This window comes from Epinephelus fuscoguttatus, linkage group LG16 (assembly GCF_011397635.1).
Source record: "Epinephelus fuscoguttatus linkage group LG16, E.fuscoguttatus.final_Chr_v1".
Lineage (NCBI taxonomy): Eukaryota > Metazoa > Chordata > Actinopteri > Perciformes > Serranidae > Epinephelus > Epinephelus fuscoguttatus.
In genome coordinates, this window is record NC_064767.1 from 15,523,728 (window position 1) to 15,548,860 (window position 25,133).

A 25,133-nucleotide genomic window follows, 5' to 3' on the forward strand; every position below is an offset into this window, starting at 1 on the left:
CACTGTGCTGCACTGGACCAATATATGCTCCTGCTGGTGGGTGACATAATGCAGCTTGTCCATTTTGATACAGGAAATAATACGGTGGTCGGTTGTTAACAAACAATTTAGAGTTACAATAAAATGGTAAGCTAAAATCAATTTTGGCAAGAAAAAGGCAACACAGTAAAGCCCTGTTTCCACCGAGCAGTGCAATACGGTTCAATTCAGTTCGTTTCCACTATGAAAAGTTGTGGATAGTTCCAGTGGAACTGCTCTGTACTGTTCCCGTGTGCTAGATACCCCGTTTGCTGAGGTACCTACCACACAGATCTGGTACTAAAAGGTGGAGCTGTCAACACTGCAGTCTGTTGATTGGTCAATAGAGGACGGTCACTCAGTTGTGGCTGGTTTTGAGGCTCATGTAACCACTGTTCATACCATGGGGAGTTTTACATACAGTAGTGAACCATAAAATGAAAGGATGTTTTGCTGCCTCTTGGAGTCTTAGAAAAAATAACTTCATTCACTCGGCCGACTGCCGGCAACTTTTAAGGTGGAACGTTTACTTGTAATGTTACTCAATGCATAAAGTGATGACGTGAATCCATCAGCACACCTTAAATTTCAATATGACAACTTTGACCTTTAGTAATGAGTAGATATAAGCGTTGAAATATATACAGGTTAGTTTCGACCGGATCCTCACTTGGAGTAAAAAAAGTGTCGTGGAGTGCCGTTCCTGTGGTCTCCAGCAACACTAAACCCCTGAGCTTGCCTGAGAAAGACTGAATGCACAAACCCGCCATTTTTAGATATCCCATCAAGTTGCGAAAATGTCGGCGTGCAGCCTCATTCTGTGCACAATAAACGAGGTGCAGACTGATAAAGTTGGAAATACAGTGAATGCTGGACGGATCAATAAGCAACAACAACCCCACATGAAAGACTACTGTTTGTGGTGGAAACGCTAAGCGGACCTAGGGTCTAGGTACCATGTCTGAAGGGTTACTTTTGGTTCCAAAGGTACCATAGCGAAAGAGTTGAGTGGAAATGGGTTTTAACAGAATCTTTGCTCATTTCATTTGATCAGCACTGCCTAGTTTTACCATTTGATTTCAGTATTTTCAGACTCCGTCTTTACAATGCACGGTGCCTGCTTCGTGTTCACAAACTCTACAGCCAAACAGCACTAAAATATGTTTCTGAAGGCATTTTAGGTGAGAAAGAGGCAATACAGTCACAGAATCTTGGTTTATATTCGATCAGCACAGTACTCTTTGTGCCCATGGTGGCGATCATATGAAAATGCAAAAGTATAATTTGTGGTTGGAGCAACAGCCGCCGGCGAAGAGCCCTACTCAGATCTGCTGGATGATGCAACAGGGAGATCTGGACGCTACCATGGTTTATTTACACACAGTACCCACAGTGTTAAGTTACAAAGCTGGTTGAAAATCAGCAAATTGTCCTTTTAATACAACTTAAACCTGAGTTATTGTATCTGGGTCTGTTAGTGGCAGAATAGGTCCTCATCTTGTTGCTCGTCGAGGCTGTCCATTTTTATATGTGATTATAGGATGTTGTAGAAAATCAGTGAGGCTTGAAAGGACTTCCAGTCAACCATCATGGACTCTGAGTATATAGCTGCAAAGTAAAGAGAGGAACACATTGGGCCTTTTTAAAGCTGTCTCTCTCTGCTTTACAGGTGCGTGAGACTGGCAGAGGATAAGCTGTCAGAATTTGTTGTAAAGGATGCCAAACAGACCATGCTACTTCCAGGAGAGCATATGGAGGAATTTAAGCACTTCCCTTTTCGATTTGTGCACCAGTTCCCTTGGGAGTGCAGGCTGTAGCCGTTATTATTTGGCAAGGAAAAATAGCATTTGAAAATGTTTGTCAAAAAAAAAAAAAAAAAAGTAATGAAGGCTGTGGACTGTCGCAGCAGTGCTAATAAGCCGAACATTTTATCTTCACTGGGAGCGCTGATGGCTCTTAATGCACTCTCTCCCTCATTGCTTAATGCACTGGACCACCAAGGAATATTAAGTGCTGCTGGTGTAATGGGTTGAAGCAGTCCTCGGGTGCTTCGTCACATGGCCGAAGCTTTGAGAACTTTTCAGAAATTCATATCACCTCCACCCCAAAAACACAAACCCCTGGAAAGTATTAAAACAAACAGAAAGACCGCAGGACCTTTGTGAAAACAAGGATAGTGCACATGGAGGACAGAGCCATTAGGAGAGAGCATGTCAGCTTCTCATTTTTTGGAAGGTTTGACAGGTTTTTTCCCTTGTTTTTTCCCCCCACTAACATCAAGCGCTCCTCATGGCAGGCTGTTCTCAAGGGATTTGTTTGGGGATTTGTAGCCAGGAAGCCAAGCAAGGTGAGCTTCTTCCTGGCTGAAAAGAGGAGCAGGAGGTTGGGTAGTAGATTTCTTCTGATGGGAACGCTGACGGTGTCTCGACCAGCTCCTTACTTTTTTTCTTCTCTCTTTTAGCCGCCTGCAGTTTGTGTTTTTTTTTTTCACATTGATGCATATGCTCCTTGTTACGATGACTAGACTTGTCAAAGAGCTCTCACATCCATTGTTGTTGGCATTTTTCACATGCACCAAAGCCAAGTATACTCAATATTTTTCCTCCTTTTTTTGGTGGTGTTAGGGTGAGAGAATTTGGGTGTTGAGCAGAAACAAAGCAATGTCTTGAAACGTCATATAAACTTATATCATCAGACATGTTTAAACTGGGCTCGCAGTGGTCCATAACTTAAAGGTGTTTTTCTTTTATTTGGCAATTTCTGCTCCACGTTTTATCATCCAAGGCTCCTTTTAGTAACCACTGCATGCTAATACCTGTCTTACACGTTCACTAAAGTATACAAAATGAATGTTGGCTAGTACAGGAGAAGCAGTGATGAGTTGTCCACACTTCCAGCTAAGCCAAAGCCACATTAATACACTGAAAATATTCAACAAAGGCTGAATATACAAATACTGAGTTCACCTCAATGGATACTGGGCTTTTGTGACCAATGCTGATATTAAAGTATAAAATGCAGGGCAGCTGTGGCTCAGAGGTAGAGACCTGGCTCACACACCTCCTTCAGTCCGCATGAGATGGCCCCCTGTATGGTAGCCTCGGCCACCAATGTGTGGGTGAATGGATGAAGTAGTGGTCAGGAGACTGGAAAGGAGCTATGCAAGTGCAGGTCCATTAAAAATAATTATGATCAATGTAAAAATACAGGCTGATAACTTGTTATTCTTCTGCCAACTTCTGCAGAGTAATGAAAGCATTTGCTCAGCTGCTACAAAACTTAATAATCATGATTTCCATGATTAAAGAATCAACATTGATTTTGTTTGTATTTGTCTGCCAACACATAGTATTTGCCAACACTAATATCCATGATAAACTAATGTCAACCGTCCTTCTCTCTGTTCCAGATCATGGATGAGACCCAAACGCAGATAGCCTGGCCGTCCAAACTAAAAATCGGAGCCAAGTCCAAAAAAGGTGACTGTTTTTCTTTTCCTTTTTTCTCATAGTAAACCCATATTGAGATTATTCTTATGTTCAGTGTGCACTGCTTCCACTGCTTTTGCCTTGTGTGACTTGAGTGTTTGTTGAATGATTGATGGACCTACAAAATTTATGAATCTGATTTCAAATAAGGACTTAGCTTGTCATGCATCAAAGTCCATCAGCTCAGGCATATGTTTGACTTGGACTTTCCTTAAAACCCCAGGGAAATGGAAGTTAGAGTCTTTAGCTTCTGTACTGTGTGGTATTTCCAAGTGAAACAGAATATTTTGCACAGTTACAAGAGTGATTTAAATCAAATCATTTGCATTTGATTGGACCATTAAAAAGTGGGTGGGTTTTGATTTTGGTGGCGCTACAAAAGACTCAGTGCCAGCCAGTGACTCCACATACAGCTCACTCACAGTTAGATAGGAGGAGGATGAGGGGAGAGATGAATGACTGAATGGATTAGATCAGAGGTCGGCAACCTTTACTATTAAAAGAGCCATTATTGGCCAACTCTACTGAGGGATGTTTATTATTATTTAGTACTCTGACTTTGCAGTGTTGGAGGTGAAAGCAAATGAATCTGTCCACGCATTATTAAATCCTCTATTTTCCTCCAAGGCTTTTACTTTTTTGGATAGCTAGCCTCGCTAGAGAGACTCCAGGCTAGACACCGCTACTGAAGCTCAATTTAGAAGAAAAAGCTCCAGGTCGTAGATGTATGACGCACATTTTAGTTGATAAAACAGTAAAACATTTTTTTAATTCGATTTAAAGACTACACATTTTTACAATCGTAGAAAGCAATAATTTCTTTAGGCCTACAACAATGACAAATGAAAATTGAAATGTTAGAATATAATTTTATGTCAAAGCCACAGGGAACTGCAGGTTGCCTACCCCTGGATTAGATGAATTAATGAAGGCATTAGATCTTAGCCACATTGTTTTAAAAATGAAAAGAAAAGGTTAAAAGTGAACATGTTATAACAGTGAGGTCATAATGGTGTAATGCCGACAGTGTAATACTATCAAAAGAAGAGAGGGATGAAGCACATGGTATAATCCATGTACCACTCATTGCTGAAGCACTCCACCCACAAGAACCTTAAATAATTTGAAGCTGTCACACTTTCCTCAAAGTGAATACATTCTAGCCCATGGCCCTGGCATTTTGGGAAAACTAAGACACACTGATGTACCATGCCGTTACTAGCTAGAATTAGCTCTGTGCAGCTAAGAGTTGCCAATTGATTCATGGGTGGATGTCATGATATTATTGCTTGAAATTGGTTGTTACTTGCTTATGTAAGCATAGATCATAATTTGTTGTAGTGGAAGATCATGTGATTGTATTTCAATATAAGGGTACGAAGAAATTTGGGAGTTGTAGTAGTATTATTATTGGGGCGGCAGTAGCTCAGTTTATAGGGACTTGGGTTGAGAACTGCAGGGTGTTTGGTTCAAGTCCCTGTCTGGACCAAATATGAAGAGGAGAAGTGCCAGTTTGCCTCCTGGGCACTGCCGAGGTACCATTCAGCAAGGCACCAAACCCCAGCTGCTTGGGGCGCCTGTTCATGGGCAGCCCCTTCGCCCCAACATCCCCCCATTTAATGCATGTATAGGTCCTGTTTGTGCATGATAGTAATAGTAGTCGTATTTGCGTATGTTGTAAAATAGGTGCACAAAATAACAGGATGTGATCTAAAATATTTAAAAAGCCATTTTTCATTTCACCTTGGCTTTAAATGTACTATATAAATGCCTTTCATTGTATGTAATAGAAATGGAAATCTCACAAGTAATTCCTTCGATGTGTAGCAACAAAACTAACAACCACTCTTAATGTGTTACTTGATGAATGTTCAGTAACACCATAGTTGTGTAAGCTTCCCCCCTAACATAGGTTAATGATTATGAGTCAAGAAATTTGTTCTCAGGAAAGTCATTGGACTAAGACAAACAAGAGGAAAGTATTTCAAGACTGCACCAGTGTTCATTATTAAAGTTTACTGACAATTTTGAAAAGATCACATGCCAGGAACTTCATCTGCACTCAGGAATTTGTGATCTTGCTGTGGAGGACGGAGGGGTGGGAGTTGCTTATATTGAAGCCCACTCATTTATTGGCTGAGTTGTTCTCGCACTCTGGTACTAATAAAACATTATCACGGTTATTTAAAGCTCTTCCGGGAGAGGGAGTGAGGCGGGGTTTGAGGAGTAGGTGTAGCTATGCCCGCTTTGTTGTCCCCAGGAGAATTACCAGTGTGCGTCTTCAAGCCAGATGTGGAATCCAATGACATTATGTAACTTCCTCACTCACTCTGTACAGCAAATAGTTGACAGGGGTTACATCAGAATCTTTAACATTTTTTCCCTCTCGATACTTAATCAACCGTAAGCCCTGGCAATCCATTCACACACAGCCATCCATTCATCCCGAGTATTAGTTCATTCACAAAACCTGCCTGCAACACCACCTGGGAATGATGTTCTGTATACCAATATTTAGAATTTTGACCCATGACTTGGAGGCTGTTGAATTTTTCCCTGGTGTTGCATAAAGTGAGAGGAGCAGAGGGGAAGAATGTTGGCTAATCACTATCTCATGAGCGAATGCATTTGTGGGAGAAGAGAAACTGACAGTGTGTTTTAACAACCTGGGCTCATGGGAGGGTAAGGAAAGGACACGATGGCTAAATAGACAATATTCTACTTCTTACAGACTCAACAGGCTTAAAGATGGAGGGCATGGTGGTTTAAACCTCACAGAAGCTATATGGAAAATTACTGGAGACACTGACTATGTTTACATGTGTAACTGGTTGACTCCAGTGATGTCTGTGTAGATATAAAGTGGCCCAGATTGTGGATATCTTCTGAGGCCATCTCCGTTTGTTCCTCTCCTGACAACAAGTGGAAAAAACAAAATCCTCCGTCACACACAACCACACAAACTCCAGCCCCTACACAAATTAAGCAACATAAGATTATGTCAGCATAAAATGAAATATAAACAGCTTAACAGTGCTAAATTATGGCAGGAGACACCCCTTTATACAGTAGGTGGGGTACCCTCAAAGGTGAACGTAGGGGTGCAGAAACTGAGCATCAAACATTCCACATATTAGCCCATTTTACACTGCCAGATTTTCGGCGAATGTTGGGCCGTTTTGCCGGCAAGCTGCGAGCGTTTAGACACACAGAGCCGAATCGGCGAGTTGATCCGAGGTGCCCAATTTTCCGCCTCGTAGGGTAGTCATATTGGCGGAACCCTTTTAGTTTAAACAGACCAAGGAGGCCTTCCGCAACTGGAGGAGCTGTTGATGACGCTGCACGTGCGAGCCACTGGCAGTGGATAAACAGGAAACAGCTGATAGCAGGAATTAGCAAGCAGCTAGTAGCAAGAGGGAAACACAAACCTGACAGACACTGTAAAGATGAGCAACTGAGAAGACAAGGAATTGTGCGCCCTCCTTGCTCTCGCAAACGAAGAGGCCATTAACTGTCAGATGATAGGGACGATGAAGGACGGGCTGACTTATGAGAGAATCGCCGAACGACTGACAGTTTCCCTCCCACGTCACTGTTTACGTCACATGCTGAGCTACATGTTTTGTTACTTGTTCACGCCCCCCATTGCCCCGAAAAGGGCACATTCTGTATAAATAATAGTAGGCACTCCCTGATTTTGTTTTTATACTGCCAATGCTGAAAAAAGACTGATTGGGCTTTCCTGCAAATTCTACAAAATATTCCAGTTTTTGCCCATATTCCGAAAAACACAGTATTCCTACTAAGCTGTTTACACGGCTAATGAAAATGAATATTCCACCTGTGCTCACGTTCACATGCAGCTGTGCATACTTTGATTAATGTACCCTAACGTGTCGTTTATCACACAAAGATATGGAAAAGTGGAACAGCTGGAGCCGCTTGTGCCTTCATGCTTCTTTGCATCAAGATAGGATTTTTCCAAGTTTCCTACCTGTAGCAGAGTTCATTGGTATCAGTACCTGTTGATATCCAAGTCTCTCTTAATGTTTAAAAGTCTGTGTGTTGCTAATGCCGACCAGAAATGTGGGCTTTTCTTTTGGGCACGCACCTCTGCCTCACAGCCTTGCTAAGTGTTGGCAAGTGATTTGTGTACAACACATCCATGACAACGTAGAGGTGACTGTAAACAGACAAGGGGCTGTGTGTCGCAAACTAGGGTTAACAATCCCTAATTGAGACGCATATTCAGAATGTGCTGTATACATGTGTAAAGAATGCTCCTAAAACCTGAATAATACTGGCATATCCCACATATCTTCATCCAAAAATGCAACATTTTGACAAAGGCCTGATTCAGAATATCTAAACAGAATATGCTGTTCACATGACCTGCATAAAATTCAGAATATTGTCATAATAATAGTGGAATATTAGTGTGCATGTAACTGATCTGCATTTCTTTTGTCCCTTCCATTGAATGACAAACACAAAACTCACTTGCTCTGTCCTTAAAGTAGCTGATGATGTGTTTGTTTTGGTTCCCAGATTATTCAGATTTATCCTAATCTATAATCATACTCTTTAGGAGCGTTACTTTGCCTCGTTTTCCTGGAATTTTGCATCAGTGTTGTCTTTCATGTGAAGTCTGGAATCGGTTACACTCCGCAGGATAGCGGCAGATGTGAGGGGGGATTTGTATGTTTGTAACCTCTCCCCATACAGAGCCACACTCCATCAAAATGCCAGCTCCTCTATTTCATTCATCTCCTGCAGCTAGCTGTCCCTGCCACCTGCTTAAGTGTGATAAGGCCGGTCGTTACCCTCTGGGGCAAGCCATCATCAGCACACTGTTGGTGATTTAATATAGCAAGGAGCCGTATCACTCTTGCACAAGACAGGTTGTGACATGTTTTCATTCCTAAAACTCTGATTAAGATTTCTTTTTGTACGTGATAAATATCTTAATACTACTCCTTCTTGCCAGTTGTCTGTTTCAACATTTCCGCAGATGTTTTGCATGAGAAAGGCAAAGCCAACAGGACTTAATTCCCTTCATTTGCGTGGTATTTTCGAATGTAGTCCTCAGCTGGAAAAATGCTTTAGCTTCGCCAGCACGGAGCTCTGGGTCAAAAGGTTTCTTCTCTGTCAAGTGGAACTCTGTAAAAAAGAAAAATCTATGCGACTGCAAACATTCACTTTGAGCAGCTGCAAGTCTGCCCTTGTTTTTGTTTGCTTTTCCAGCTGTTGTGTGTGCCAAATTAAGACTTAAGGTGTTCATTTTTTATTCCACAATCAATCATCAAAAAAAATTTAAAAAAAAAAAAAAAAGAACATACAGCACACTCCATTTCAGAAATGTGGGGGTGTTCTACATCACGACTGCAACACTCGTTTAGGCCGGCTAATGTTTGCCAGATGTGCTGTGCAGGTTAGACACTGGAAGAGCCATACTCCCTCTAATGGTCACAGTGGGTGCCACAGGAGGAAGTGGAGGGATTTCTATTGTTCACAGCAACAGCTGTATGATGGGAAAATTTCCTGGAACCAGTGCTGAGACTGTGCTAGGTCTCTGACCGCTCTTTCTGCTCCTTTCCCTTTGTTTGCCTTGGTTTTGTTTTCCTGTCTCAGACTGCAGCTTGGGTTTTGTTTAGTTCCTGCCCCTCAAATTACTCTCCAATGTGATCTAGCATCTCTTGTAGTACGCGTTGAGCTTGCCTGACCCCTCCGACACTCTAACAAGACCAGTGCTTGTTTACTGGCACTCTGTGATCCCAGTAGTTTCTAGTGGCCATTAAACAGAGGGCCGAACCTCCCTCAGATACTTCTGAAAAACAGAATTATACATTCTAGCCAGCTGATGTTCTGCTGCTCTCTAAAAGGACTGAGATCATGTGCCTTCTTTGTATTTTGAATCTCTGCGGAGAGCGTCTTGGTTTGGATCCTATGAGTTATTCATCATCAAAAGCATTCTGTGTATTGGGAACTTCCCTCGTCTTTTTCTTGGTTTTCCCGCTCCTGCACTGTTTAGGATTTTTCACTCCCAAGCTCTTTGAAAGTCTAAACACACAATCGTAGGGTTCTCTGAGGTCCCGGCGACTTGCAACAGTAAATCTGCGCCAGCGAGTCGTGTCTGAAGGCTATACTGTAAATCTGAGCTGCTGTAAGTGTGTGTTCAGGGAGGGGTATTCCTGGAACGAGGCTTAGTCGACTTCCTGCTGCTCAGTACAGTTAACACAGGGGCAATGGGCCATGGATATGTAGCACATGCGTGTGCACATTTGGATTCTCTGTGTGTGTTCATGTGTTTTCACATTGGCGTTCTCCAGGGGTCCGGCATGCGACAGAGCCAGATGTAGGCTTAAATAGACACAAGCTTTGAATGGTCTTTGTATGCAGTGTTTGGTTATTTAAGTGAAGTATTTAGAGGCTGACGAGGTCTCTGGAAGCAGAGTTTACTCAAGCTATTAGGACTTTTACTTGCTCGATCGTCTGCGTGCCCACTGAGTGTATGTACACAGGAATTTTAGGATGTGGCAGTCTCTGTTGCAGGGTGGTAATTTGTCACTTCTCGAGGAGACAGCATTGATTCTGTGTGCGACAGCTGATAACAGAGCACATATAGACATGCTGAGTCATGTCCAACAATGAAAGACACTGAAAAATTAGTGACTGTGTTTTTGCAGCGACTGAATGACAGATTGAGGTTCAGGAAAATGAGGCGATAAGCATCACATGACTGTCTGTCTTTTCTGCCGAGGCTAAATGGCAGCTGAACAATCCGTAGAGTTCCTCCGCTGACTGATAGATTGTCTGAATGTGATTCCACAGAGCTGCACCCGTCCTCCTCCCCAGCACGGTGTGGTTGCTTGCCGACTTAAATGAGACACGGCAGATATCAAAGAAGCAATTACTGTTGCGGAGCTTTCCTCTGACGCGCTCTAATTTGTTGACACATCCAGACTGCTTTGTCATGTTTAGTTAAATGGATTCAACTTATGTTGCACTCTCACATTGTACCTCTCCCCTTTTTATCAGCGCTGACACTCACACACATACTGAACACACACATCACTCTCACTTTTAATGTCTCTTTGCTTTCACACCCTGCAGATCCACACATCAAGGTGTGCGGGAAGAGGGAGAATGTGAGGGAAGCCAAAGACAGAATCATGTCCGTCCTTGACACAAAGGTACAGTAAACATCTTTATCACAGTGAAGATAGACTTCATATGTATGTGTGTAATTCTCTCCTCTTTCTCGCCTTTCTCCTGGCGTTCAGTCGGGCCCAGTGTATTTCACCATCGCCTCTCCCACTGCTCACAGTGACAGATTGCACACAGCAGTGTGGTACAACTTGGCACTAATCTCTCCAGATACTCGCATCCCGAGCCCCGCTGTGGATTTTGCAGAGTGTGTGCATGCAGGCTTTCGTTGCCATGGCAACACAAGAAATCACCTTACCTGGGCGACTGCACTGTAGCACCCCCTGGGGGCAGGCAGTCATCCATGCACTCTGAGCAGCCACACACAAACAAAAGAGCAGCACACGACTGGCTTAGTTTATAGCATCTCATATGGTTTTGTCACGAAAAGGCAGTTTTAGTCTGGCAGACACAGTTATTTTATAATATGATTCAATTCTTTTAATGTTCTGCATATTTTGGTGCTCATTTTCGAAATGACTGCAGCATGTGAAAGTGTTTAAAAGAGAGGAAATTGAAATGTTGGCGTCTCATGAAGGATGGAGGAAAGGGGACAGATGCTGCGCTGGCCTTTCAGTGATATGCGTTTATAATGAGAGGGAACTAGAGGGCGCAGTGTGTCTTGGTCCTCCTTGTTGTTTGTGTATACACTTTAAAATGTCAGACACATTTGATTTAATCAGTGATGACAGAAAGTAAGTTTTATAAGCTGTCTGTGGAGATGATACAATGTCGAGCCTCAGGGACACCAGCAGCTCTAATGTTTTTCACAGTGCAACTTGCAATGGATGAAACGCATGAAATTTACTTTATAAAGTTTCATACTTGGTCAGACATTCTGCCAAACGATAAACATTGCCTTTTTTACTACATTAATTTGGGTTTGTTTAAAATTTGTCATTACCAAAAGCTGAAAAATCATTTTTTAAATCTGCTTCTGACACTTCCTGGTTTTAAAACCCGGCCCAGTTGAATTTGTTGTTGAAGAGTCCTGGTGTAGGATTTATTAGCATCCAGCAATTAGGACTGCAGATTGCAACCAGTTGAAACTCCCAGTTAGACTTCCTTCAGTGTCCATTGTTCAGAAGGTTTTTACCAGGAGCGGAATTATTGGCAGACGTCTCTTCCTCTTTCTAACGAACAGACCAGGTGATTAAAACCCATAAAAACACTGAATAAAACAGTTTCACATTACAGATCACTGTTTCTCCAATGCTGTTTGGCATGTCAGAGATGGGCCACTAGCACAGCACCTGCTGACGTTTGCTCAACTTCTTCTCTGATAACTTAAGATCCAGGAGATTCAGAAGGTTTTTACATGGGAGCTGAATTATCCACAGAGGTCTCTTTCTCTCCAAAACAAACATACTCAGTGATTACAACCAGTAAAAACACTGAATAAAGCAGTTTTACATTGAAAAATCAGAGTTTTTCCAACACGCATATCACAGAGGGGCTGCTAACTATGGTGGCAGACCCAAAAACACGATTGTCCTTGTCTAGAGCCAGTGTTTGATTTGTCCGTTCTGGGCTACTGTGGAAACATGGCGGTGCAACATGGTGGACTTCATGGACAGGGACCCACTCTGTATGTAGATGTAAACGGCTCATTCCAAATTTACAAGAACAGTTTTATTTTCAGGCGATTATACACTAAAGAAAACATACTTGTTATATTTCATTTCTGCCAGTACATGCCTTTGATCCTACAAACTGGACCTTTTAAGTTTAAATACATGTATAATAACATGCACTTTTTTCTTTGCACCATGCTCCACTCACTGAGCTATTTCAAGCCTTATCAATCCTTGTCTCACTGCAGCCTTCTCTTTTCTGCTCATTAGAGTAACAGGGTAACTCTGAAGATGGACGTCTCCCACACAGAGCACTCCCACGTCATTGGCAAAGGTGGCAACAACATCAAGAGGGTGATGGAAGAGACGGGGTGCCACATCCATTTCCCTGACTCTAACAGGAACAACCAGGCAGAAAAAAGCAACCAGGTTTGTGCGGCTACAACACAGATTTACACTGTGAAGTCTCACCGAGGCATGGGAGATAGATGGGTGGAGTGGGCTGTTTACTGCCAGCCCATCAAAGAGTTCGCCTCATCAAGTATTTTGCTTTAATCTCTTGAAACACAACATTGCATGATTGATGCTTAGAGTGGAAGTGTATTGCCGCCCTGAGTGTTTACTACTGTCACCCCTCCTCAATTAATGTCCTTCCGTAGTAGCTTAAGTTGTTTCTAAATGTTTTTTTGATTCATGCACGCAGCCCTCCAGCCCATTTATTAACTGTCACGGGGTCTCAGGCCAGACAGGTTGCAGAGAGTTGGTTCAGCTGGCTGTTTTGATTGGCCAGCCCAGAGGAAGCTGGTGTGTTTTGGCTGGCCTCGCTATAGAAGAGCAGTAGGATCCTGCTGTAATTACCATTAAAGTGTAGTATGAGGAGTTCAGCAGAGCACGCTGCCAGGCATGGCATCAGATTTCTATCTCTGCCAGGTGCTCCACAGTGCACCTGACAAGTTCATTTATTTTTTAAGATCTACTTTAATGATGTCAACCTTATCATTGTGGATTTTGCATAGTAAGGTATACCAACAGTGTGTAGATCATTAAGCTTGTCAGTGCTCTGTATCTTGAACTGTTCCACCCCTTCAGTCTGATGATGCAAGTCCAGGCTGAAAGTAGCAAGAGGCTCCTCTTTAGGCCCCTTAAGCTGTCTCTTCTCCTGGGTTCAAAAGCTTATTGACGGCAGCAGAGCCTTTGAGCCACAGAGCATGTTGGAGTGCAGTGGTGTTGATAAGCAAATATAGATAACCGTGAAAATCAATGAGGTGGCTACTTTCCTTTCATTCTCACTGGAGCTGGTAGGAGTCAGGAAATTGCTCCAGCACACTTCAGCAGGGCAGATGTTTGCTAACATGAAGCTGAACAATGGCTTTCATTTTTAAAGATATAATTGCTGCTCACAGCACTACGCTGCCGCACATATTTGTGTGTGTGTGTATATATAAGTATTGTACGTGCGTCTTTTGTTCATGTGGAACCAGAGAAGATTTTTGTGAAACCGCTTATCCTCTTAACCCAAGCCCAGCTGACACTGGGTGAGAGGCGGGGTACACCCTGGACCGGTCGCCAGACTATCACAGCGCTGATTCATAGAGATAAACAACTGTTTATGCCACGGTGCAGCCTACGAACCAGATTGACCGGCTTTATTTTTGATTTTCTTTTCCTTTTCTTTTCTTTTTTTATTGACGGCTCCCAAAAACAGGTTTTTATTTGCTCCACAATGGTCATAAGTTGCCTACGTTAAATCCATCTGCGCCAATTGTCGGTTCCTGAGGGAAAAACTGCCCCCCAAAAATTTCTTCATTTAGAGCCGTTAGTCGACTAGTCGCCTGCATGTTTAGGATATTAATTTAATTATTAAATGATATATTTTGGGCGGGGCAACACAATGGTTTGAGTTGAAGGTGTGAGAAAGAATAGTGTCAGTAACATTGTTAACACTGTGCTACATTACAGAGAAATACAAACCGTACTAATGAACCTTCATTAATATAGGCCTATATTTTATCTACAAGTGCACGTCACACACTGAGCGAGCCGCCTGTTAATGACGCTGTGGGCTAATGGGCATGTAGCTACTGACATGTTTCACATGATACGTCATGTTTGTAGTCGACCAATGAAGATGAGTTTACATATCACCTTGGGTTCATCCTTCACCTTCTCAAAATGATCCCACACTTTGGATTTCCTGCCCGACATGTTATTAACTAGCCTGTGGAATAACCGCAGGTACCAGCCCTGGAAATTACCATGACTCCTGTCTGACTGCTGAGCGTGGCCACTTCCTGTAACTGTCCTTTCAAATTAAATTCCCACATGGTCCAGTCATATAGGTTTTGATTTATTTTGACAAGGCGCTGCTCCGAATAGTTTCAGGGTTGTTATTTTTGTTTTTCTGCAACTAATGACCAATGAAATTTTGCTGACCAATGACCTTTCTGGTCGACTATTAGGGGGCAGCCCTACCTGACAGTGCGACTTGGTGAGAATACTGGGTTTAGAGGAGAGGCGATAGTCCTGCAAAGTGTACTGAAGCCTGGAAGCCAGCCGTGGTACTGCCAGGTTCACCTTCAGATCGGGGGCGGGTGCTTTGGGAGGCCACCCACGGAGCTCCACGGCCGCTGGCTTCCCAACAAGCCAAAACTATTGCTTCAGTGCCGATTTGCCACAAAAATTTCAGTGTCTTGTCTATTTTCTTTTTTATATTACTTTTGTAATAGCCTAGAATCACTGCTAGACAAGCAGAGACATAATCAGGCAGACAGAGACAGAAGATTAGCTGTATTTGATTAGAAAAGAGCAGAGGAACAGAATTGTGTTTTAGTCCTCTAAGTCACCACTGCAGCTTGTTCAAAAACTCAATTTTTTGTTATTACAGAGAAAATTAAGTTCTGAAAAAAGGTACTGTTGGTGGAACCAGTACCAGTATTGGTTCACATGTAAACGATACTCACGCTACCTCTCATCTCGGTGGTTGTGTTAAATAAAACAGTTACTTCCATGGTGAAGGCCATGTTTTAATCACAGTGTTAGATTTATGGTGACTGTAATGATGTGGTTCAAGAATATTAAACATTAACTGGAAACATGTCACAAAAAGGATTAGGTTTCACTTTAGAGGAAGCCTTTAAACTTTTGCTGTTTTCATTATGTTTGTTCTAGATTTTCCTTTCGACATTGAAATGAAGTGCGACTGTATGCAGCGATCCGAGTCAGTATTTGTTTTGGACCGGGTTTGAACTGACTTACTGATTTACATATGTTGCTTTTTATTGTGAACAGGTGTCCATTGCGGGGCAGCCAGCAGGGGTGGAGGCAGCTCGAGTAAAAATAAGGGTAAGTTGGAACCTGGCCGCATTTGTCTTAAAGGGATATACCACGCAAAATGTTGAGCATTCAATACTTGTTCCCTGCAGGCTTGTAAGTTTGTAGTTTTGACCTTCATGGAGCGCGGCTCAGATTTCTGACAGTTGGAACTAATTTCAATACTGAACAATTTTTATGCTGGGGAAAAAGCATCACATTATATTATTGCCAAATACATATATGGCTGCCTCTGCCTCAGTTTGCACACACGTCCCTGTTGAGCCTGTGAGCAGTTTAATCAGACTGAACTTTGAGATAAAATCCTGAGGCTCTGCAGTGTCCTGCTTTTCAGGGAGGAGGCAGGATTGACATCTCGTCCAGGAAGTATTGATTGATTATGCCTTTGTCTTGTAACTGCCTGCTGAATTAATACGAGCAGCAGAGAAGGATGGATGTTGCTGCTTGGCTGCAGTGTGACAGAGATTAATTACAGCAAAGCGTTTGAAGAACCCCTGTATAATTAACACATTTGTGGACCGCTGTTGTTAGCCTGCTAGCCACGCTAGCTCCCACAGTTTATGTTTACAGCTCCACCCACGTAGTTTTCTGCTCACCCTGCTTTTGGCCACACTCGCCTGGCAAATTTTGGACTGCAGCTTCAGAGAGCCCGTCTCCTGCTCTTACACTGAACCACTTCATCCATGCTCGCTCATTAGCCAGCCTGACTTACCCCCTCCAGCTCATGTGTTAGTCTGAAATCATGTCTTAGTTTACTTATTGGCTCCCAAGTGCATCACTCAAAACAAATACTCCCTCCATAAACAAAACATCCGACTCAAGACGGCCAAGTTCTCTACCTAATCCTACTAGTGGAAGCGCTCCAGGGTTACAGTAGGTAATTGTGCACTCCAGGCACAGTTTCAGAGCTTCCTGTAAGCCGCAAGCACCATTTGTAACCTATTCCCAGACCACTTCCCTAGAACAATTGTAAAATACAAGCTTGTGCCTCAGCCCCTTTGGCAAGCCCGTCTCCAGCCCATTTCTAGCCTCTTCTCCATCTTCAGTTTCAGTCTGACTGGAAGGACGACCTCCAGCCTCAGCTCTGTGGGCGGAGGACCTCTATGCTCGTGTGAAGTATTACATCCATGAACTTTTGCTGTATTTCAACACCGCAGCAGTGAGCACGTTCCTCCACTATGGACTGACCAAAACCAACAAGGCTTGTGTGTGCATGTGAGAATGACTGAGTGAGTGAAGTGTGTCTGATGGAGTCAGAGAGAAAGGAGAAGGTCATGCTGGATTTTTGCGCAGTGTGTATTGGCGCATGTTGGCGTGTACGCATACCCATACCTCTCCGTGCTTAGTGGTTGTTTTCATAAGCAGCAAGCCGCAACCCAGATCATCTACCTTTTTCTGCTATGGGTGGAAAAAAACTGATAGTCCAAACTGACCGTCACAGTGCTGTACAAAGAGGTTTATAATATAAGCTGTAGAGAACCACAAAGATTGTTTTGGCCTCCAAAGAGCACACAGTCAGCGGATGACGAGGGTGGATCAAAAGACAGGTTTCCCTCTCTGTCAAGTTGGCCTCTTCTGATGGAGTCAGACCTTGATACTCTGCTAATTCCATGGTACCCAAACATCTTCTATTATGTCCCATGACACACCCAATACTTGCGACTAGACAGTCCTTTCACACATAGCTTTAATTATGTATGAGCTACATCACTTAACCTGGAGGCAATTTCCTCAAATGCAGCAAGGCACTTAGAGAGATTTTCTTTTCATCTGATTGTTGCACTTTGTCCACTTTATCAGCACTGACACCTGACTGACTGCAATCTGTCACAAATAAAATACACTGATCAGCCAAAACATAAAACCTACTGACAGGTGAAGTGAAAAACACTGATCTTCTAATCAAAATGCAACATTCAGCTGGGAAACCTTGGTCTTGGTATTCATGTGGATGCAGCTTGACACCTTGTTCCCACTTATGTGACTGGTGTCTGTAGATCCATAAATATATGAATGATACCTTGAGTGTCCAATTCAAGGAAGTGCATTTGTCTAGGGTTTGACTGAAACCTGATAGAAACTACCTGTAGCCATAGGGAGAGGCTAGTTTTGTCAGTTTTTCCAGTAGTTTGAAATATGCGCTTGGAACATTACCAGGATAAAATGAGGCATGACAACAAATAAGTAAAGACTTTGGCCTGCAAGGTACGTGGCATATTTTGTGAAATATTTAATTAAAAATTAAATTAAATTAATATGAACAGCCGAACAAGTCATATTGACAATCTGACTGTATATGTTGTATAACCATATTTTAGCAGAAAGACATTATTCAGATTCATGGTGTGTTCAAACTAGATAAACAAGTTCTTTGTAATCAGACAAACTCACTTGACAAGCCTGTTAGTTAGTTAGCAGCCTGTTAGCTAAGTGAGCACATTGTCAAATAGTCTCTCCGAAATCCACCGCAAAAGCTCAATTTTTGATGTGTACTTGTACAATGTACTTGAGGCAAATTCCAGACGGAAATATTACAGAGGGGAGGAGTTTCACAGGCACATCGGGAATCACGGAGATTCCCGTAGGATTAAATGGACTTCTGGTTGACTCATCTCTATACACAGGCTTGACATGCACCACCCGCCCAAACATCACTGCAGACCAAGTACCACCCCTCATGGCAACAGCACTTTCTGATGGTAGTAGCCCCCAGCAGGACAATGCACCCTACCACAAGGCAAAAACTGCTCAGGAATGGCTCTAAGAACGTGACAAAGAGCGTCAACCTGGCCTCCGAATTCTCTAGATCCCAATATGATTGAGTATCCATGAGATGTGACAGTTCCTCACCTCACAACCCACAGCACCCAGAGGATACACCACCAACGCCTTGGTGCCAGACACCCAAGGACAGCCCCAGAGGTCCTGTGTCTGTCTTGACAGGTCAGAGCCAAGTCCAATCCAAGGACAACCCACCGTGGATTGGGCTTAGCTAGGGTGTACAAGGGCGTCCCACAGATGACTGAGCATATTGGGATCTAGGGACTTTGGAGGCCATGACGCATTGAGCTCTTTTACATGCTCCTTCGGCTGATCCTGAGCAGTTTTTGCAGTGTGGTGCATTGTCCTGCTGGGCATGTCGTTGCCCTGAGGTGGTGTACTTGGTCTGCATGTGTTTCAAGTGGCAACCACATAAATGCAACGAGATGATCGATGTTATTTCACGTCACCTGGCAGTGGTTTTAATGTTGTGGCTGGTCGGCGTATTCGCAGAGTGATTGGTCGACAAATACAAACCAGCTTGTCCAGACTGAGTGTGATTAAAGGGTGTCTTTGTAACTGTTAGCGATCACATTAGTTGCCAAAGTGCCAAAGTTTTGCTTTTAAGGGACAGTTAAACATTTTGGGGAGAATGCTTATTTGCATTCTTGCTGAGAATTAGATGAGAACATTAATACCACTTTCATTTTGGAGAGTGGTGTCGATCTTCTTTATTTATTTATTTATTTTTTTAAATAAAGGTATTATTTTGTTTATCAAAGCACCACACTGTAAAATGAAAGGTAGGTAATTCCAGTTTTTGACCCCTTGCTCTTGAGGTCATCAGTGCATAACAACATACAGTATGCTGTGTGTTTGGTTCTGGGTGGCCTTTAGACCGCATCCTCCCTCAACTCTCCTGAAAGCAGAAGTGGCCTGGGTTGGGCCTTCTCCCTGAGGTGCATTAGCGATGAACGTAATGTCCCTTCAACATTCAGACATACATCAGAGGACTTGTAAGGTCTACTGTATTTCTGAGGCCCTCTCGGTCGGAGATGTGTTTCAGCCTGTAACACATCGGTTGTTGAGGTGATGGATTCTCGGGGGATTTCTCTGAGCCCTCGGAGGTGGAGCTGACAGGCAGGTGGTGAAAGGTCTGGCCAGTTACTTTACCTCGAAGATATTTTCATTTTTCTTCATCTCTCACCCTTATGTCAGGAGAACTGAGGCTTTTTTTTTTTTTTAAAACAGCGCTTTCAGATTGAATACATGTGAAACTCATATCTGCCAGGTAGACTTTCTGAAAAAAGCTGAGGTCAGCTCCACCATAAAAATCAGTCCATTCTTCATTCAGCGCCTGACTCCTGCTGCTCTGCTTGTCCTCTCTTGCATTTCCCTCAGTGCTGACCTAAATTTCTCAAGCCCTCTGAGAGCGAGTGCTGAAACGTGATATAAATGTAAGGCCAAGCGCATATGGGACTGATCAGGGATGCATTTCTTTGGTCAGAGCAATTCATGCTGCTTGCCCTTCACTGGCAGCCAAAACCATAGTGGCGCTCTGCCCAAGAGCCAGTGTTTGGATAACACTGTGTGTGTGAGTATGTATTCATTCTCCTCTTTGTGAGTGTGTGTACATTCCCTTCAGCTTGTGTGTGCGTATGGGTGTGTGCCTGTGTGATTTCTCTCCCATGCATGCATAAGTATGTGTATGCATGAAGCGAGGCCCTTCCTGTCTGCATCTATTTTGTTTGAATGACTGCTGCGATACAAATGACGAGAGCTGATGTGTGTTGCTGCTCATGTGGTTTGATTCAATGACTTGGAATTAATGTATGAGAATGAGCAGGCCATAGACCACTGATGCTTTGCAGAATTTTTAAATGACTGTGTAGTCATAATGTTTAAATCTGTGTCACACATCATGTAACAAAGGCTGTCTTTTATTGCTGACACTGCTGACCTCATTTTGATAAACTTTCCTGGATTTATTTGAGCTGACAGATTTACATGCCCAGTTTTGCCACCTTATGCTAGCGGAGCTGTTGTTATGTCTGCGTGTCACTTTACATAAGTCGACACCATGTGAAGAAATCACCCGATTACTGTATTTTTACTTTGTGTCCAAGTGGTCTTAATCAGCCTGAGTGACAGCAGAATGTGATACAAACCACGATACTCTGCATGTTTACGATTTTGTGAAGAAATCTGACACGACATGTTTTATTTCTCTGTTTCCTGGCAGCAGCAGTGGCAGCATCATGATAAGCTATCCAGCTTAAAATAACTGCAGTATTTCAGCATGATGGTGGGGGTTTTTTTCCTCAGTCTTTTCACTTTCTTTTCCCTCCTCTCTCCTCCCATCCCTCCATGTTGCAGGAGCTGCTCCCCCTTGTGCTGTCTTTTGAGCTTCCCGCCATCATGCAGTCTGACCCCAGCTCCCCCACCGTGCAGCACATCTCGCAGACCTACAACCTCACAGTCTCCTTCAAGCCCCCGACTCGCCTCTACAGGGCCACCGGCGTGGTTCGCGGCTCACAGAATAACGCCAATGCCGTCAAGGTGAGAAGGGTCTTGTAACTTGAAAGTGAATATTGGATAGTTGAGTAAATGATGTGGCGCTTTTCTAGTCTTCTGACCACTCAAAGCACTCTAACACTACTTGTGACACACACCCATTCACACACTGGTGGTCGAGGCTACCATACAAGGTATCACCAGCTACTCAGTAACCATTCACCCACTCACATAGTGATGGAACAGCCATCGGGAGCAATTTGGGGTTCAGTATCTTGCCCAAGGATACTTTGACATGCAAGGCTGGAGTAGTCTTGGATTGAATCATTTTAGAGGCTGGAACTAGTGAAAGTTTGACAGCTTTTCTCAATTAATTGTTACAGTTCACCCCAAAATCACAAATATTTTCATTTCACTAGTGGTGCTATTCATCAATCTAGATTGTTTTCGAGTGTTGGAGATATCAGCTGTAGAGATGTCTGCCTTCTCTCTAATATAATGGAACTAGATGGCACTCAGCTTGTGGTGCTCAAAGCGCCAAAAAATACATTTGAAAAACAGCAATGTCTCTTCCCAGAAATCATGACCCAGTTACAGAAGATAATCCACAGAACTTGTTGTGAGCGGTTTGATTTAGGAACTATTTTCTTTCCACTGAACTACACCAGTTAACCATATCACTGCACAGAAGGAAGCGTGCATCTATCCGTGGATGAGAGGCTGTTGCTCGTGACAGCGTGAGATGTGAACATTAATGGCGCCCCCCCCCCCCTTGGGTGAGCTTTAATACTGGCTAGCTCAGTGGTGCTAGGTGAGCTAGCAGTAGATGCACACTTCCTTGTGCAGGGTGATTTGGTTGGCGGATGTGGTTTGGCAGGATGAAAATAGTCCCTACATGTAACTCCTCACAACAAGGTCTGTGGATCCTCTTCTGTAACTGGGTCATGATTTCTACAAAGAGACATTGCTGTTGAGATTTTCAAATGTATTTTTTGGGTGCTTTGAGCACCACGAGCTGAGAGAAGGCAGACATCTCCACAGCCGATATCTCCAACACTCGGCAACTCACACCAAAACAATCTAGTTTGATAAATAGCACGACAGGTTTTTAGTTCTGGAGGAGAACTGTCAATTTTCTGTCATTTGACTAATTGCTTTAGTGATGGATTAAATTCCAAACACACCCACAGCTTCGGTACGAAATGACCAACCCAGTCACATGATCATGTCATTAGTTCATTTTGGTATCAATACTCTAATTTCCATTTTAGAGAAAAATATGTGTCTGTTTCCTGTTTCAGTAAGAGCAACATTATAAATTCTGTTTACCTTGGATTTTCCCCCAAAATTGAGGCAAAATTATGCATAAACCAAAACATAAAGGTCGCAGGTTCAACCCTCCCAACAGCCAGCGTTCATCCTGTTAAAGCTGCTTGAATAACCAACCGAACCCTGACCTGTGCGCGCCCTGTCAGTCATTTCAGTGTAACAATATTTGAGTTAATAGCCCCATTCTTCTCCACCCGTTTACATGGCCAGCCACAGACCAAAGAAAGGTTTCCAGAGCTGCACCACGTCAAGGCCCACCAACACTGTCAGCGTTCCTCACTTTTCTCGTTTTAAGTGCCTCATTACTTTCAGCACCACAGGGGCAAGAGAGTGCTGAGAGATGTTTGGTCGCTTGGACTGGACAGCTGCTGGTTCAGCTCTCCGGTAGGAGAGAGACACCGCCCGCTATTGTACCAGAATGTCCAGAAGTCTCTCCTGAGATCAATTTTAAATAATTTTTGTACTGTGTTTCCACTCCGCAGCTTGTTTATGCATAAACTTACTGTGTGTTTTACATATGTATATCCACACAGATGCACTTCAGCAGACGGCATCTGAGTTGTGGCGAGTTAAAGCTCGCCAGGTAGTCGTCGTCACTGCCAAATCATACCTATCACATCACTTTTTTGCACTACAGAGCCTCTGTTAACAATATGGAGATCAGTTCTGTTTGCCAGCGACTGCATTTGGCATCATTGCATTCATTTATTCATGCATGCTTGTGCACTTTCATTTGGATTTGTTTGCCAGTGTGCACATTGTCTGTGTTGCGTGTACAGTCAGTGTGGGCATTGTACAGTATGTATGCATATGCACGGCCCTGAGCGTGTGGTAGGTCTGAGGGGTCAGTTGGGATTGGGCCACATGCCAGTTGAAGGCTAGAGGATTAGAGGAATATGTGTGCTATGTTATGTGGTGGTGTGAGACCCTTGGAGTACCTTCGAGGATTGCCAGAAACCGCTGTGGATTGTTGTGTTATGCTGGCCGCAGTGTGTGGATTCCCGTTGCACACTGGAAATGACTGACTTTACTGGGCCAAGTGATGGCTTGCAGAGGCATAGCAGAGACAGCGAGGAATGAGGCTGTTCAACTGGCCTGCAGATGCAGTGGAAAATACAGTAGTTTCCATTGGTTATATAGAAAACACTGGTGTTTTCTCTGGGAAACGGGCAACATGGCTCCACTGCTCCTCATCGTTAATTGATTAGTTTTTGTGGTCTGGCTGTTGCTTTAAATGAAATATTGTTCCAGCTTTTTTGTCACGTCATGGGATTTTATTTGTACTGTTTGATATTCTTGTGAGAAGTCAGTAAATTGTCCATTATATTCTTTGTTTTATTGCTGGTAGAGCTCAGTTTTACACCCACAGGGCATCCTCTCCTACAATTATCATGCGTCAGTGGCAAACTTTTATTTTTACACCCATTATTATACTGTTGTACGCTGCTCATGTAAAATTAATGTTGACATTACTGCTGAAAAGATAAGTTGAGGTTTGACAGGAGTTTCATGTACAGCAATTTGGAAAATAGATTAATGGTTTGAATTATTTATCAAGCACAAATGCCAAACAGTCACAAGCTCAAATCTGTCAAGTGTGAAGATTTGTTTGTTTTTGTGTTTTATATCACCGTAAATTGAATATCTTTGGGTTTTGGGCTGTTGGTTGAACACAGCAAGCAATTTCAAGACATCACACTGTTGCAGACACAAAGATTAATCAAGCAAATTATCAATAGATGCATTAATTATGAAAATAGTCATCATTTGAAGCCCTGAGAGCATGAATGTTATATCTGTCATGTAGAATATCATTGAAGTAAATAGTCATGTGTTGTGATTTTTGAAGACAAAATCATGTTTGGATTTTAGTGTCGGGTGGTCCGTCACTTTGGTCCAGACTGAAATATCTGAACAACTATGACAAATTGTTGTGACACTTTTACAGACATTCATGGTCCCCAGGTCCCCAAAAAAATATTCATAAAATGAATCTGGATCAGAATGATCTGGATCTGGAAATCCCATGTTTTGCTATCCAGGATCAACTAATCCATTTTACTTTTGTGGCACTTTTTCAAAACAACATTGGATTGGATCACTCCTTTCAAGACCACCAAGTCTTGAAAGCCTGTACTCTGTGTAGGCTACTAGCAATGTAACAGACAACAGATACAGTAGCCACATTCAGTTCAATTTAAAGTGTGAGTTTATATAAAACGCTCCATCACATCTTTTATCTCTTGTTAGAATAATCATATTCTTTCTGCAAGTTTGCCCCCACATGGACGTAACATAAAGTGACGTAGCTGGCGCGTGTGCTGCACATGACAAGGCACAACAGCTGTTTCTGTGCACTTCCTTCGGCTGATTTTGACAGAGAATCATTCATAAATTCAATATTTAACACTTATGTAGAGCTACATTCTTTACATTACTCACTAGGGATACACCCATTGGGGCAAAACGGATGTTTCGCCAACAATTTGGCTGATAGCTGATAGCCAGTACCAATACCAATGTTTTTATATTGTTGTTTAATTTAGTTTTGTTGTTAATAATTTGCCTTTTGTGCCAGGGGAAAAAAAATCTACACTATAAAAAATGACTTTATTTTTTTTAAGTAAATAAGCCCATCATTACTCTACATTTAAATGAGCACAAATTCCATTATACAAATTTATGAGACAACCTTACTATATAACCTTTCACATGAAAAACATCATTTAAAAAAAACTGCTTAAAAAGCCTTTTTACTATATATAATATATCATAATTTCCTCATCATTAACACATTTTTCAGCTGTATTTATTTAAGTATCTCACCAAGAGCTACACTTTGTGATTACATTGAACTCATCATGAGATTGACATTATTATTTACCTTTGCCTAATACTCACTTTTACTGAATAA

General features: G+C 42.7%; 1 protein-coding gene across 1 annotated transcript in view; it reads left to right on the forward strand.

Moving 5' to 3' along the window:
* LOC125903071 (protein bicaudal C homolog 1-like) overlaps positions 1-25,133 on the forward strand; it is an 88,277-nt gene that overhangs the window by 39,483 nt on the left and 23,661 nt on the right. Inside the window, exons 3-7 of the mRNA XM_049599728.1 lie at positions 3,428-3,497; positions 10,620-10,699; positions 12,557-12,715; positions 15,575-15,628; positions 20,753-20,935. Coding sequence (XP_049455685.1) covers positions 3,428-3,497; positions 10,620-10,699; positions 12,557-12,715; positions 15,575-15,628; positions 20,753-20,935 — 546 coding nt within the window. The remainder of the gene's footprint in view (positions 1-3,427; positions 3,498-10,619; positions 10,700-12,556; positions 12,716-15,574; positions 15,629-20,752; positions 20,936-25,133) is intronic.